Source organism: Myxocyprinus asiaticus, chromosome 25 (assembly GCF_019703515.2).
Source record: "Myxocyprinus asiaticus isolate MX2 ecotype Aquarium Trade chromosome 25, UBuf_Myxa_2, whole genome shotgun sequence".
NCBI lineage: Eukaryota > Metazoa > Chordata > Actinopteri > Cypriniformes > Catostomidae > Myxocyprinus > Myxocyprinus asiaticus.
Window position 1 is genome coordinate 14166956 of NC_059368.1, and position 15834 is coordinate 14182789.

The following is a 15834-nucleotide window of genomic DNA, read 5'->3' on the forward strand; positions in this document are numbered from 1 at the left end:
GTTTCAGAAGACATCTCAACAATGTCTCATACTGTGCACTCCCATTTGTCAAAATACAAAAATCTGCAATCAAAAGTAAGAGATTTCAATATGAACTCTTCATATCAATATCAAGATTTTTCATCAAATTCTAACAGGCCCAAATGATAAGGATCATGCTGTCCATTTTAACATTATTGCTACTCTTATTTTATGTTAACAATTGTCTCATGTGTGTGTATGTATGTGTATGTATATATATATATATATATATATATATATATATATAATTTCTCCCAAGCCATTTTCAGATCTGCATTTTCGGCTATTTGTCTCAAACGTGAAGTCTCATGAACAATGAAAAAGCAACCTCTATCATTTTCTGGGATAAGCTGTTAAACCAAAAGTTAAACCTCAAAATAGAGGGGTTACAAAGACATGTCTCAGTCTGGTTGAGATTCTAAAGGGTCATGAGATATCAGATATGGAATCATGGCTTGTCTTCTGTTTCTCATAGTAAAGCAATTTGTATGTTAGTCATGCTCAACTGTCATGGATTAGTAAAAAGCTGTTGAGATTTGGAAGTATGATGAATGGAGTTATAGATGGATAGATGTGACTTAAGACTGTCCTTTATGATGATAAAATGTGTCAAGCCCCTGAGAGCCCCAGTAGGGCTGGGTTTGAATTTATAACCTGGAGAGCGGGAGTGACATTTACTGTATAGTTTTACCTCATTGCTAAGTGATGAGTCTTTTAGTTTTCCAGAACATTCTTTCCCAAGACCTGAAGAACGGGTTTTCCCTGCATCCTACTTCTCTCTGTCTCTATCTCTATCTGTCTGTCTTTGTCTCTCAAGATTCAAGTAGCTTTATTAGGTAAAAAAAAAAAAAAAGCTTTACCAAAAAAACATTGCCAAAGCATTAGTAACGTTATATACATTTGTGCACATACATGAAAAAACGTACATTTCACGTACAAAATTAAAAAGTTCATAAAAATTAATACTATTAATAAAAAATGTAAACTAAAATTGATTCATTTAATATAATTAAAATAAAATAAAAACAATGCCTGTTTTACTATTTACACAAATCTTTCTATCTCTGTGTCTGTCTGTATCTCTGTCTCACTACCTCTCTCTGTTTCCTTTTCCCTTACCCTCTATTTTTGTTCTGTTTCTGCTCTTTAAGCCACTTTGTACTTATTGTGTGTCAGTCTTTGGCTTTTTAAACAGCTGTCACCATTGGACTGACACTGTACATGTGTGTGTGTGTGTGTGTGTGTGTGTGTAATCACCACCTGCTAGGATTCCAGTGCTGTCTTAGTCATTATGAGCCCTTTGAAGTGGGACTGCTGACACAGGGAAGTCTGGGCAGTCCATAGTGATCTGCCCTAATCCCTTAAACAACATTACTTTGACCTGCACAGTCCACACTCACTGTTTACAGCTTCAGTCCCTCTGACACAAGTACATGTGTGTCCTACAAGCCCCGAGAGCCAATGAGTGTCTAGAACGTTACACACCCATGATGAAGTCATATACAGTATCTGTAAATGGGGTCATGTCAAGGAATTGTATTTTTTCCTTGAGGAAATTATAATGTTAATAAAGATTTTTGCAACAATTTTTTTTAAAAATGTAAATCATAATGTAGTTATTGCATGACCTTTTTCCACCCTGTCTCTGGCCTGAAACGCGACTTGACGTGGCTACATGGCATGGCAGTATCCTGACTTGGCCATGGTAGGCGTGGATGCTGGCTCGTTGGCCGTGGCAGGCATGAGCACTGACTCGTAGAGCAGAGGCGGGCCTGGACCGTGGAGCGGAGGCGGGCCTGGACCGTGGAGCGGAGGCTTGCGTGTGACATGGCATGGAGCAGTCTGGGGCTTGGCTGTGACATGGCATGGAGCTGACTCTGGCGTGGCTGTGACATGGTATGGAGCTGGATCAGGGGCAGAAGGTGGCGCAAGCTCTGCGACCATGACGTGGGACCCTGGCTCGGTGTCCACCTCCCCCATAGTGAATGATGAACCACATCAGTAGGGCAAATTGATAAATTGAGTCAGGCTGTAGGTATTCCGGCTGCCTGGCATCAAGGAGGAGATTGGCTCATTCAGCCCAAAGTGAAAAGCAGTCCTTGAGGCAATCTCATTAAAATCGACCCTGCTGGCCAGAGCACAAAAGTCCTCTACATATTCCTCCAGGGGACGATTCTCCTGACGTAAATGAAGAAGCTGAACTGCTGGGTTCATTTTGCGGTCAGGTATTCTGTAACAAAGTTGGCAGGCAATGGCAGGCAGACGAAGATGATGATGATGTGAAGAACCCAAGTGCAGTTTGTTCATAAACGTAAAATCCAAAAGCCGTGAACAGAAACATAAACATGAACTGAACTGAACTGAACTGACTTGACTTCCAAACAACATGACATAAACAATACCTGACACTGAACAATGGCAAACATGAGGATATAAATACATGGACAAAGGTAACAAGACAACCAATGAACAGACAGAACTATAAACAAGATAATACTAATAAACTAAAACCAATGACAAACTAGAACTGATAAAGAGATAAGACAATGACCATGAACCAATGACATAACAGAACTAATAAGACTATAACCAATAGGAACAGGACGCATGAACATGAGGGAAACAGGATAATCACATGACTTGACATGGAAACAGGAAATAACATGACATGGAAACACTTTTCAAAATAAAAGTCATTAACACAAAACATGAACAAAAATACATCTAGACATGACAGAATCAGTCAATTTTAATAATATAAGTAGGCCATATGTTCCAGTAATAATATACTGTGCATAATAATAATAATAATAATAATAATATAAATACTGTAATATTAGTAATGTACATGCATAACATTCAAAATATTTTATTATCTTTCAACAAACATCATTGTTGTTCGACTGAAATAACAACAGACAACTGAAAAAAGTTGGCACACTGTTGCTTCCTAATACTTAAATTATCCGGCGCACAAGATTCTGTAATAAAATAATTCTATATAAAGCTGAAAATAAATCTGTATCCAGCTGTAGGTAGAGTTAGGGACGGTCGGTCCAGGGCTTCACCTCTGTTGTTTTGCCGCTTCAGTTCGCATCCTGTAAAAGAAAACAGATGTTCACTGGGTGGGGAGTAGCCATTTTGCCACTTAAATAAACAACAATGGGTGTCCGAGGGCCTGGGTAGCTCAGCGAGTATTGATGCTGACTACCACCCCTGGATTCGCGATTTCGAATCCAGGGCGTGCTGAGTGACTCAGCCAGGTCTCCTAAGCAAACAAATTGGCCCAGATGCTAGGGAGGGTAGAGTCACATGGGGTAACCTCCTTGTGGTCTCTATAATGTGTGGTTCTCGCTCTTGGTGGGGCGCGTGGGGAGTTGTGCGTGGATACCATGGAGAATAGTGTGGGCCTCCGTGGAGACGTAGCACGTGTGGTAACGTGCTCAACGAGCCACGTGATAAGATGCACGGCTTGACGGTCTCAGACATGGAGGCAACTGAAATTCATCCTCCGCCACCCGGATTGAGGCGAGTCACTACGCCACCACAAGGACTTAGAGCGCATTGGGAATTGGGCATTCCAAATTGGAGAGAAAAGGGGAGAAAGAAAAAAACAATGGGTGTCCCGATGCCCTCATATTGGCCAAATAGGGGGTGTCCTGGCTAATACAAGACAGCTGGCAAGCTTACTAGCGTATACTTCATTATCATTTGTTGCACTCTGTGCTGTTTTTTTTGTTGTTTTTTTTTTTTAAATAATAAAATAATTGAATTTTAAATCAATATTTCATGAGCAATTCTGAATTAGATGGTAAATAACCATGTTATTATGATCATGGTTTATTTTGCCATAAAAATGGCTGACTATATAATTCCTTACAGTATCAAACAAACACAGACAGATTAAACATTAGGATTACATTTGCAACTCATCGTCTCAAATATACTGTAATGGGCACTGCTCTATCTTCCATATAAGTTTCTTTGAAAAGCATGAATCTTGGTCCTTAAAAAATACATCAAGAAATGTGCCCAACAAAAATAATGTAATCCTACATTGTGTTCAGGAACTTTGTTTGAATAAGACAGTCATTCCTAATGGTGGGATCCTTCCGTTTATGCAGAGATGCAGTTTTTCCACAACAAGGAACACAACATCTGGGGATCTTAATCGATATATTTTTGTTAGTTACAGTAAAGTAACAACAGAGTGTTTTTGCAGAGTGGAAACAATACATTCTCTTTTTGGACTGGAGAGGAAGTTTTGAATTCTGAAACTTACAGTATGTTTTTATAGTACAGTGACCTTACTGTATACTATGTCAAAATATCAAGGAAAATGTTATTCCTCATGACATGACCCCTTTAATTTAGTTAAACAGCATGAACCAAAGGTGTAGTTCATCACATTGACATTATGGACTATGGACATGTACAGTGCATCCGGAAAGTATTCACAGCGCTTCACTTTTTCCACATTTTGTTATGTTACAGCCTTATTCCAAAATGGATTAAATTCATTATTTTCCTCAAAATTCTACAAAAAATACCCCATAATGACAACAGGAAAGAAGTTTGTTTGAAATCTTTGCAAATTTATTAAAAATAAAAAAACGAAAAAAAAAAAAACACGTACATAAGTATTCACAGCCTTTGCTCAGTACATTGTTGAAGCACCTTTGGCACCAAATACAGCCTCAAGTCTTTTTGAGTATGATGCTACAAGCTTGGCACACCTATTTTTGGGCAGTTTCTCCCATTCTTCTTTGCAGGACCTCTCAAGCTCCATCAGGTTGGATGGGGAGCGTTGGTGCACAGCCATTTTCAGATCTCTCCAGAGATGTTCAATTGGGTTCAAGTCTGGGCTCTGGCTGGGCCACTCAAGGACATTCACAGAGTTGTCCCTGAGCCACTCCTTTGTTATCTTGGCTGTGTGCTTAGGGTCGTTGTCCTGTTGGAAGATGAACCTTCGCCCCAGTCTGATGTCCAGAGCACTCTGGAGCAGGTTTTCATCAAGGATGTCTCTGTACATTGCTGCATTCATCTTTCCCTCGATCCTGACTAGTCTCCCAGTTCCTGCCACTGAAAAACATCCCCACAGCATGATGCTGCCACCACCATGCTTCACTGTAGGGATGGTATTGGCCAGTGAGCGGTGCCTGGTTTCCTTCAGACATGGCGCTTGCCATTCAGGCCAAAGAGTTCAATCTTTGTTTCTCATGGTCTGAGAGTCCTTCAGGTGCCTTTTGGCAAACTCCAGGCAGGCTGTCAGGTGCCTTTTACTGAGGAGTGGCTTCTGTCTGGCCACTCTAACATACAGGCCTGATTGGTGGAGTGCTGCAGAGATGGTTGTTCTTCTGGAAGGTTCTCCTCTCTCCACAGAGAAATGCTGGAGCTCTGTCAGAGTGACCATCGGGTTCTTGGTCACCTCCCTGGCTAAGGCCCTTCTCTCCCGATCGCTCAGATTTGCCAGGCGGCCAGCTCTAGGAAGAGTCCTGGTGGTTCCAAACTTCTTCCATTTACGGATAATGGAGGCCACTGTGCTCATTGGGACCTTCAATGCTGCAGAAATGTTTCTGTACCCTTCCCCAGATCTGTGCCTCGATACAATCCTGTCTCTGAGGTCTACAGGCAATTCCTTGGACTTCATGGCTTGGTTTGTGCTCTGACATGCACTGTTAAATGTGGGACCTTATATAGACAGGTGTGTGCCTTTCTAAATCATGTCCAATCAACTGAATTTACCACAGGTGGACTCCAATCAAGTTGTAGAAACATCTCAAGGATGATCAGTGGAAACAGGATGCACCTGAGCTCTATTTTGAGCGTCATGGCAAAGGCTGTGAATACTTATGTACATGTGATTTTTTTTTTCGTTTTTTATTTTTAATAAATTTGCAAAGATTTCAAACAAACTTCTTTCACATTGTCATTATGGGGTATTGTTTGTAGAATTTTGAGGAAAATAATGAATTTAATCCATTTTGGAATAAGGCTGTAACATAAAATGTGGAAAAAGTGAAGCGCTGTGAATACTTTCCGGATGCACTGTACCTGTATGGAAGCTTGACAGTCAGAAAATTTCCAAATGCTTTTTATCTTTATTTTATCTTCATTATTCATTATCTGTTGGATACTAACTTCTTTTGTTAAATCTTTGCCTGAAAACCTTGCTTGTGCTACCATTTTTTTTTTAAACAAATGCCAGTTGGTTTGATATTCTGATACTGCAATGACATTCATACAATAGAGGGAAGTCAGGTTCCGGAAGTATAAATTTTTTCCACAGGCAAATACATTTTTAACTTTAACTTATAAACCTTTAAAGACAGACCTACCACGAGCGAGAGGTACTCGCTGAGCTACCCAGGCCCCTCAACTTGATTGTTTAAAAATTGTGTCTAATAGTGGAATTCCTTGTGAAGAACTTCACTACCCATGCAATAAAATAAAAAAGTTTTGTTTCTCTACTTATACTCAACAACCAGTAGTTTTATATTTTTTCCATTGTTTTTAATTAGATTATGTCATTCGCAATGCTTTATGAGATTGTAGTTCATGCCATCATAAAATACGTTAAGTACACAGTCTTGTACCTTTGTCTTCAAATCAAAGTTTATAATGCCGTGATCCACATCTAAGTTGATTGTTTGGTTCGTGGCTTAGAACTCTTATGAAGGATTTTATGAAACCCCTATTGAAAAAACAATTATGGGAAAAATACTTCCGGAACCCATACAGCTGAAAAATTGGGCGGGCACAGTTGCACTATATTTTAAGTGTAACTTAAGTATCCAAATGGTTTTCGGGGCCACTGCACTATACATCACCTGGACCCCTGGTCTTTGCAGTTGACATTTTGCACAGTATGTTAGAGCTGACATTACCAACATAGAATCTGCATACTAAAAATGTGTCATAACATTTAAACCAGAACTTAAAGAGTGTCATTTGCTTTGAAACTAAACTAAAGAGAAGCATTTTAGCTATTTGAATTAGGGTGTGTTCACACTTGGCAGGTTTGGTTCAATTAAAATGAACTCTGGTGCGATTGCTCTCTTAGTGCGGTTCATTTGAACAAATGTGAACGCTGCCATCTGAACCTTGGTGCGCACCAAACAAGCGGACCGAGACCCTGACTAGTGGGTCTTAGTCCACTTCCAAATGAACTCTGGTGTGGTTCGATTGATATATGAACGCAGCATGGACCAAAGACGTCTAAATGGACCAATAACAGGAAGTAATTTGCCTTATACTGACCTCAAGCATACCTGGTTCTTCTAATCATAGGAGCTATGTTGCCCATTACAGTTCGGTACAGCATTGTTTTGGATGTTCGGCAAGTTCCGTCACAAAATATACATCATAAAAGCTGTCCAATCAGGTTGTGACCTTATCTTTATACCTTTTGTTTTGTAGCTTAGGTTCGGTGTTAAAAATGCCAGTGTGAACGCTAAGCGAACCAGGACTAAATGTATCATTTTTTTTCGGTCTGGACCAAGAGAACCAAACTACAAGTGTGAACACACCCTTAGAGTAGCCCCAGGCAAAGAATTGTAGATGAAGCTTAGCGTCAGTGAGTTGTTAAAATTGAGCCCTTAGGCTGACAGAGTCTATTAGAGTACACTTTAGTGAGTAAGACTTGGGATAATTACAGCTTTTAATGCTACACACAAAGTGACCTCTCAACAATAACACTTTAACTGCCTGAGCATGCTTCACACAACAACTCTCCTTCACAGCCATAGTTACACTTGTGTTCACAGAAGACTCTTTTTATCTCTCAGATCTAATTTTGAATGAGCTTTAATCATAAAAAGTAGGGTTCTGGAAATTACTTCACTCTATCCAGGCAAACATTCCGTTTACAAAACAGTAGAAGACCTCTTAAGCTCTGTACCCCATGGAGCATGTTAGCCTTGCTAATAATGCTCAAGTTTCTCATTTCTGTCATAATATCTCAGCGATCCAGTACTTAAAAATTCTGTCATCCATTGCTCACCCTCATGGCGTTCCAAACACGTATGTCTTTCTTTTATCTCTCGAACACGAGAAATTTTGAAGAATGTTGATGCTGCTTTTTTTCCATACAAAGCAAGTGAATGAGGACTAATACTGTCAGTCTCTATTATTCTTCATAACATCTCCTTTTGTGTTCCACAACAAAGGTTTGGAACAACATGATGGTGAGTAAATTATTTAAAAAATAAAAATTTTGGGCGAACCATCTCTCTGGGCATGATGTCACACATCCTGCTCTGCATGGATCTGGGACAGGCAAAGACTGAGGTCAGAGAATAGTGTACACGCACCTCATATTTGCTTCAGCAGGTCATTTTGACAGTGAGGAACAGTGAGAAAACACTTTCATTCAGCAGGGACTGCACATCATTAATTGATCAGAAACATGCCTCATTTTTAACAGCTGAGAGAATCTGGAACCAATAATCCCACTTTAGTGGTTGTGCAAAAAGGAGAAGGAATGATGGGAGATTTGCTATGAAATGAGTTTGGCTGGAGCCAGAATCTTATCATGGATGTAAAGCAGGACATTTTTAAAAGGGTATTGTGTAGACACATGAAAATTGCAGAGTTGTGTGTTCATGTTTGTAATTAAGATTACAAGCACTAAAGACTTTAGTCACATACAAATATTTGTCTATGAATATAATTATTTTCATGAAAGTTATAAATCTTTTAGAAGTTAATTACAAATAATTACTAACAAATTACAGCCCAGAGTTTGATGTGTGAAGCATGACCTATTGATTAGAAAGATGAAAAATAGATATAATAATTTTTTTCTTTTTTCTTTTTTTTTTTTTCCTGAAATAAATGTGTGGTGCTTGGCCATGCAAAACTTGCTGCCACAATGCTTGGGTGTTGTGGGTGATTGCAGGGGCGTTGCTTTGTGGTTGCTAAGGTGGTTTTAGTGTTTATGCAGTTGCTAGGGTGATCTGGGTGGTTGCTAGAGAGTTACTAACTCAGTTCATACTTTGGGTTAGGGATTTAAACAAAGTAAAATTTACATTTACATTTATGCATTTGGCTGACGCTTTTATCCAAAGCGACTTACAGTGCCCTGATTACAGGGACAATCCCCCTGGAGCAACCTGGAGTTAAGTGCCTTGCTCAAGGACACAATAGTGGTGGCTGTGGGGATTGAACCAACAACCTTCCGCTTACCAGTTCAATGCTTTAGTCCACTACACCACCACCACTCCAAATTATGCTTGATATTAGCAACATAACTTGTTGAACAATTTCGGTATGCTATTCAACACTATAATCAAACTGTTTTCACACCAGAACCACCATTGGCGATGGTGGATCCGCGGAACCAGACGTTTCAAACTGGTCAAGAGGTTTGGATCAGGTGTACAGCCAGAGGCTATCCCTCACCCATGGTGGTGTGGACACACAATGATATGTTCATTATGGGTTCCAGCAGGTAAGAAACACAACAAGCTTAGTTTGAAGATGCTCTCTATTTGTTTTCCATTATTGTACTCTGGTTGTGCTGTGTTCTTAGCCTGTTGTGCTCTTGTTACCCAGGCACAGAATGACCCCTGATGGCACACTGGTCATCAGGAACACAGCGCCAAAAGATGCAGGGACATATGGCTGTTTGGCTAGTAATGTGGCAGGAACAGACACTCAGACTGCTATCATCAGCTACATTGGTCAGTGCCGAGATCAATAGCTTGACTCTGCATTTACTCACCCTAATGCGGTTACCATATGACTTTCTTCCATGGAAAACAAAAGAGAAATTTTGAAGAAAGTACTGGTTGCTCTTTTCCATGCAATTAAAATGAAAGGGGACTGGATCTTTCAAGCTTTGTAAAGGATGCAAAAGCCCATAAAAGTATCAAAGAAATGGTTAAAATGACTAATGTGCTATGTTCTAAGTCCTTCTAAGATTTGTTCCCAAATTGGACATTAACTATTCCTGCAACACACATAAATAAGGAAGCAATTCCCAAACCAAAGGTCTGAGATGTTTTTACTGCTAAACTTTAAACTCAGTCAAACAATCAGAGAAATGACTGTAAATCAGTGAGAAATGTGACATATAGAGTCACACCCTGTAGTTCTACACTAGTCTTTAATTAAGCCTCCTGTGATCTTTGTCCTTCTATAGAATCTCCGCAGGTGACAGTCCCTCACTCTGAGCTGCTGACTGGTCTAGGACAGACAGTCATTATGGAGTGCAGGGTCACAGGAATTCCAAAGCCTGACATCCTGTGGTACAAAGGTCAGCTGGTCAACTTATCTTCTTTAAACTAGTTCTCTATTGATTGATGCCATCAAACCTAATGTATGTTTGATCTTTAGGTAATGTTCAGCTGAGGCCATCTGCATTTTTGAGTATGGACCCTCAGCTTGGTACTCTGAGCATTCAGCAGACTAAGGACACACATGCAGGAGAGTACACATGTGTGGCTGTAAACTCAGCCGGCTCTGCACAGGGGTACATCACACTGGACGTGGGCTGTAAGGATATTTTACACACCACACATCTAAAATAAAATAGATAATTATTTAAAGGATTCCCAAAGCTACTGAAGGGTGATTTACTGACAATCTTTTTTTTTATTTTATTTTATTTTATTTTTTTTCAGTTTTGAAAAATAAACAAATAAAGACTATGGATAAATAAAATGCTGAATAATGAGTCATCACATTTTACAAATAAAGCTTTTGGTCTTTCACCTGTATTCCACAGCTGCCCCTCAGTTCACACGAAAGCCTTCTGATCTTTCTGCTGATATTGGCACAAACATTACCTTACCATGTCACGCCCAGGGTCACCCAGAACCTCAGCTCTCCTGGAGACGAGAGGACAATGGCGCTCTCCTCTCTCAGCACCATGGTCCCAGTACTGTTACTCAAAAAAGTGATGGGGACCTTTTCATCACTAGTCAGTGTCTTTCTCTTTCTGTCTCTCTTTAGGCCTGTTCACACCAAATTTTAATGTAATTACATTAAAATTTAATTTAAAATTGAATTGAATTTAAACTGAAACAATGCATCTCAGGTAAATTTTTCTTAATTGTTCGGAACTTTGTTTTTGTTTATATGTTTTTTTTTTTTTTTTTTTAGAATAACCAACATTCAGCATCAGACTTGTTGTGAATAATTTACCTATATTTATTGTTTGCAAATATTTTATGCTTTCATGTCGCTTCAGTTGCATCTGAATTGGTGTGAACAGGCCTTTTCTTATTTATTTCAAGATATTTATCTGTATTTTACAGATCGCAAAGGTTAATGTCCTTTTTTGTCCTTTGCATTTTAGACCTTTGGGTAGACGATGAGACCACTTATGTATGTGAAGCTCAGAACCCTTTTGGAAAAATACAGACTAAGGCCAAAGTCACTGTTACTGGACTGGGTAAGACATCTGAGAGGTTCTTCACTCATAAATGCTGTATATGTTTTAAGTTTATACTGATCCCTCTGTCAGCAGACCACTTGAAGCAAGAAGGTGGTGTGGAATATTAATTGTTTTGCACTTCCGTCATCTTAGTCACATGCACATTTTTTTTGGCTTAATGCCCAAAAGCATGAGTTTGAGAGAAGTTCAGTGTGTTTGAGAGTATATGAATGTATAAGGCTCAGGGGTACATGTGTTTCCAATTAAGAGAGAAAGGATGCTATAACACAAGGTCAACACCAAAGTAAAATTCAATACATTCTCTGTAGATGGGGATATACTGCACAAAATCCATGCAGGACATTAAAACATCCATAATGTATGTCCATTGTAGTGTCTGTACCTTAGTGTTTAGATTGCGTTTGGATTTGAGGTTGTTTAATTACATTTTAAATGTTAGATCGGAGTATGTGTTCTTGTATTTGAAAGAGCTCTTGTTTCATACATGCCTGCGTGAATAGGTGTCAAAGTGGTTTTTGATCAAAGTGTTGTAGACCGGGGGGCCTGGGTAGCTCAGTGGTAAAAGACGCTGGCTACCACCCCTGGAGTTCGCTAGAATCCCAGGGCGTGCTGAGTGACTCCAGCCAAGTCTCCTAAGCAACCAAATTGACCCGTTTGCTAGGGAGGGTAGAGTCACATGTGGTCACTATAATGTGGTTCATTCTTGGTGGGGCGCGTGGTGAGTTGAGCGCGGATGTCGCGGTGGATGGTGTGAAGCTTCCACACGCGCTATGCCTCCGTGGCAACGTGCTCAACAAGCCACGATAAAATGAGCAAGTTGATGGTCTCAGACGCGGAGGCAACTGGGATTCATCCTCCGCCACCCGGATTGAGGCGAATCACTACGCGACCACGAGGACTTAAAAAGCGCACTGGGACTTGGGCATTCCAAATTGGGTGAAAAAGGAAAAAAAAATAATAATAAATGTTGTAGACCGAGCACTGGCTCGTGGTCCATTTCTCTAGCTAAAGTGTCCTGCATCTCTGATTTTTCTTCTGAGATTTTTTTTTTTTTTTTTTTACCTGATTTGAGCTAAAGAAACACAAATCACAAATACACTTTCTATCGGTTTGACCGATTTGTCGGTTTGACCGACTTTCTATCGGTTTGACCGATTTGTGATACACTTTACACTGTGATCCATTTGTGGTTTCTACAAACACTGAAGACTGACTGTTAGTATCAACACAAAATCTCATCAAGAGTCAGTTGGTTTTGTCATTGTAAAGTACACAGTGTGTGAGAGACCTTTAGTGTCTGCATGCTTGCATTTTTATATGTTGTAACAGATCTCTACTTGTTTGGGAAAAGAGGAAGCAGGAACCAGATAACAATCAACAGACTTTTAATAAAACACTGACAGAGACTTAACATAAACAAAAGTGCACACACACAAAAACTGCTGCTTGCCTCTCTCTTTCTCTCTCTCTCTGGCATCCCCGGCTCCTCCTTTTATCTCACTCCCACTGATTGGGCAACTGGCGTGCATCCTCTTGGCCCGGCCACGTCCTCCTCCACGTCACATACCCCCATGCCCGATTCAGGCCGGGTAAACCTTTGGTCTGACTTACCTCCTGGAGGGGAGGAGTTGCCCCTTCGGCCATTCCATCGCCAGCTAGTCTTCCCCACCTCCTGGGTAGGATGAGGGGAGGGTTGAGAGAAAGAGAGCGAGGGAGACAGAGAGGGAGAGAGAGAGAGAAAAGAAAAGGGAAAAAAAAACTTCAGTTCTCGACCATGCCGCCATTTGGTCCTCAGCCAGCTGTCCAGCGATCCTCTGTGACATGGGGTGATGGCACTGGATTCCGCCTCCTGGCGACCGGCAGCAGCTCCTCTGTCCCCTGGCAGAGGCAACGGCTCCTCTGCTTCCTGGTGGACGGCAGCGGTTCCTTCACTTCCTGGCAGACAATAACAGCTCCTCCGCCTCCTGGCGGATGGCAGAAGCTCCTCCGTCTCCTGGCGGACCGCTCCAGTACCATCGAACCAATCCTCTCCTTGGCGACACGATCCTCCGTCAGCGGCGAGGGCTCTCCTCCAGTCCAGGGTTTCGGCACCAGTGAAACAGATCTCTACTTGTTCGGGAAAGGAGTAAGCAGGAACCGGGTAACATTCAACAGACTTTTAATAAAACACTGAAGACTTAACATAAAGAAAAGCGCACACACACAAACACTGCTGCGTGAATCTCTCTCTCTCTCTCTCTCTCTCTCTCTCTCTGGCATCCCCAGCTCCTCCTTTTATCCCTCTCCTGCTGATTGTGCAACTCAGCGCCGGGCGTGCATCCTCTCGGCCTGGCCACGCCCTCCTCCTCTTCACATATGTGTATGGCATATCTCTCTGTGTGAGTGAGTGCAATGTGTCTCTGTCTGATAATTCCCCTTTGCTGAGCCCTAATACCCCAATGACACTTTTTATGTGTATTCCAAGGTATCTATGGAAACTCAACAAGCAAAACACCAGAGGTGCAGCCAGTCCACTGAGTTTTCAGTGTCAGTATTTCCAATGGAGACTTGACTGTCCTCTCTCCTGATTTAATCAAACAATCTTACTACAAACAATCAGTTGCAGGATTGAAAAGCAGTTATTCCAATATCTCTACCTTTTCCTGAAGATAAAGGTTAAGAGAATGCATAATACCTCAGTAATAGAGGTTTTGGTGTGAATGGCTCCTTTGCTGTCAGAATGGTATGTGTGACGGGTGGACTTATGTCTGGACACCATATTGAAACTATCTGTCTCTTGGAAACTGCAGCGTTCTCACACCACTGTTCAGAGCGATGGAGTGATTTGTTTGACTTCTACAGCTCTCAGCTAAAAAGCAATATTTCAGCGAGCTGTATGTTCAGTATATACAACTTTTAATTTCCATACAACTGTAGATATTAACATTTAAACTCTGTGTGTGCATATGTGTGTGTGCAGTATCTCCTGTGATAGCGCTGAGCCCAACATTCGCCAATGTGATAGAGTACCAGCAGGTCACTCTGCCCTGTGTGTTACTGGCCGGAAACCCTCTTCCTGAGAGACATTGGCTGCATGACAATGGCTTGGTGAGTTTACACATCCACACACACTAATACTCAAATTTAATTTGACCAATAACGTTCTTAAAAACATGAAATTCAAGTTCACCTTATTTACCCAGTTGATAAATGCCCCTTGTCTCGTTGCGCATGGTTCAAAATAAAAAATTATTCGTTCATAATTTTTAATAAAACAATTTAAAGATTTTCTCTGTGTCTGAAATGGCATAATCTTGTCTCTGACATAATCAAGGTTGTTCTGGCAGGGAAAATATTATTAACCAGCCTAATTATGCAATCCTGATGGATAAAATCAAGTACCACCTTCCTTTATTTCCCACCCTACTGTATATTATCTCAAAAATTAAGTTAACTGCTCTGTGAATGGCATTCATGTTGTCTGTAAGCAATCTTGGACAATCAAATGTTTTAACGTGATTGTGATTTAATGCGACTGTACATGTGTTTGACCATGTCTCAGGTTACATCAAGTCCATATGTGACTGTGAGACGTGATGGTAGTCTACATATAGAACGGGTCAGTCAGCAGGATGGAGGACAATACACGTGTTTGGCTGAAAACGTGGTGGGATCCAGCAACCGCACCACCATACTCCACGTGTATGGTAAGATATAAAACAAAAACAGACACACACTGCTGTAATTCTGTCACAGTTTACTATAAGCAAAATCAAACCTGAATTACACACTGTATAGGGCTGCACAATTATGACAAAAATTATAATTAATAATTGCCAATTATTGCCCTTGATATTGAAATCACAATTATTAATGTTGATTAAAAGATTATATTATTGTGACGTCACAAAGTAGGCAACTGCATTGTTCTTCAGAGTAGTAGATTTCAATGGTGGATATGAGCTGCACTCCAGTTTCTTTTCAGCATCTTTTAAGCATTAAATATTCTAATAATGTTTGTTAATGTCTGGCCTAATAAAAGTTATTTTAACGGGATATCTTTGGTATAGAAGAAATATATGTAGGTTCTTTCTGAACTATTGACAAAACCAGTTTTTACTTGATTCTGTATGCCTGTGTGACATGTAACAGGTTGATAAATACACATCCCCACACGTTTAACACAGAAATTGAGCAACGAGACGAGCACTTCCATACAATGACTGCTGTCACTGACTTCAGGTTTATACTGTTTGAGCCCTGCTGTTCAGCGCAAGCTCACTGATGCTCCGCACAGGGTTCTACACTCTTAAAAATGCTCTCATTAAAAATTAAGCTGTCTAATCAGCATAATAAATCAATTCTTTTTTATTTATCTTACCTTACCTTTATATTTGCTTTTGTTCTACAGCTTCTATTCGAGTGTCAGGTGA

At 40.4% G+C, this 15834-nt stretch overlaps 1 protein-coding gene across 1 annotated transcript in view; it reads left to right on the top strand.

Moving 5' to 3' along the window:
- The window catches only part of LOC127416380 (hemicentin-1-like), a 150268-nt gene that overhangs the window by 50136 nt on the left and 84298 nt on the right, over positions 1 to 15834 (top strand). Inside the window, exons 12-19 of the mRNA XM_051655706.1 lie at positions 9331 to 9472; positions 9577 to 9704; positions 10166 to 10279; positions 10360 to 10518; positions 10751 to 10945; positions 11324 to 11419; positions 14382 to 14509; positions 14964 to 15108. Coding sequence (XP_051511666.1) covers positions 9331 to 9472; positions 9577 to 9704; positions 10166 to 10279; positions 10360 to 10518; positions 10751 to 10945; positions 11324 to 11419; positions 14382 to 14509; positions 14964 to 15108 — 1107 coding nt within the window. The remainder of the gene's footprint in view (positions 1 to 9330; positions 9473 to 9576; positions 9705 to 10165; positions 10280 to 10359; positions 10519 to 10750; positions 10946 to 11323; positions 11420 to 14381; positions 14510 to 14963; positions 15109 to 15834) is intronic.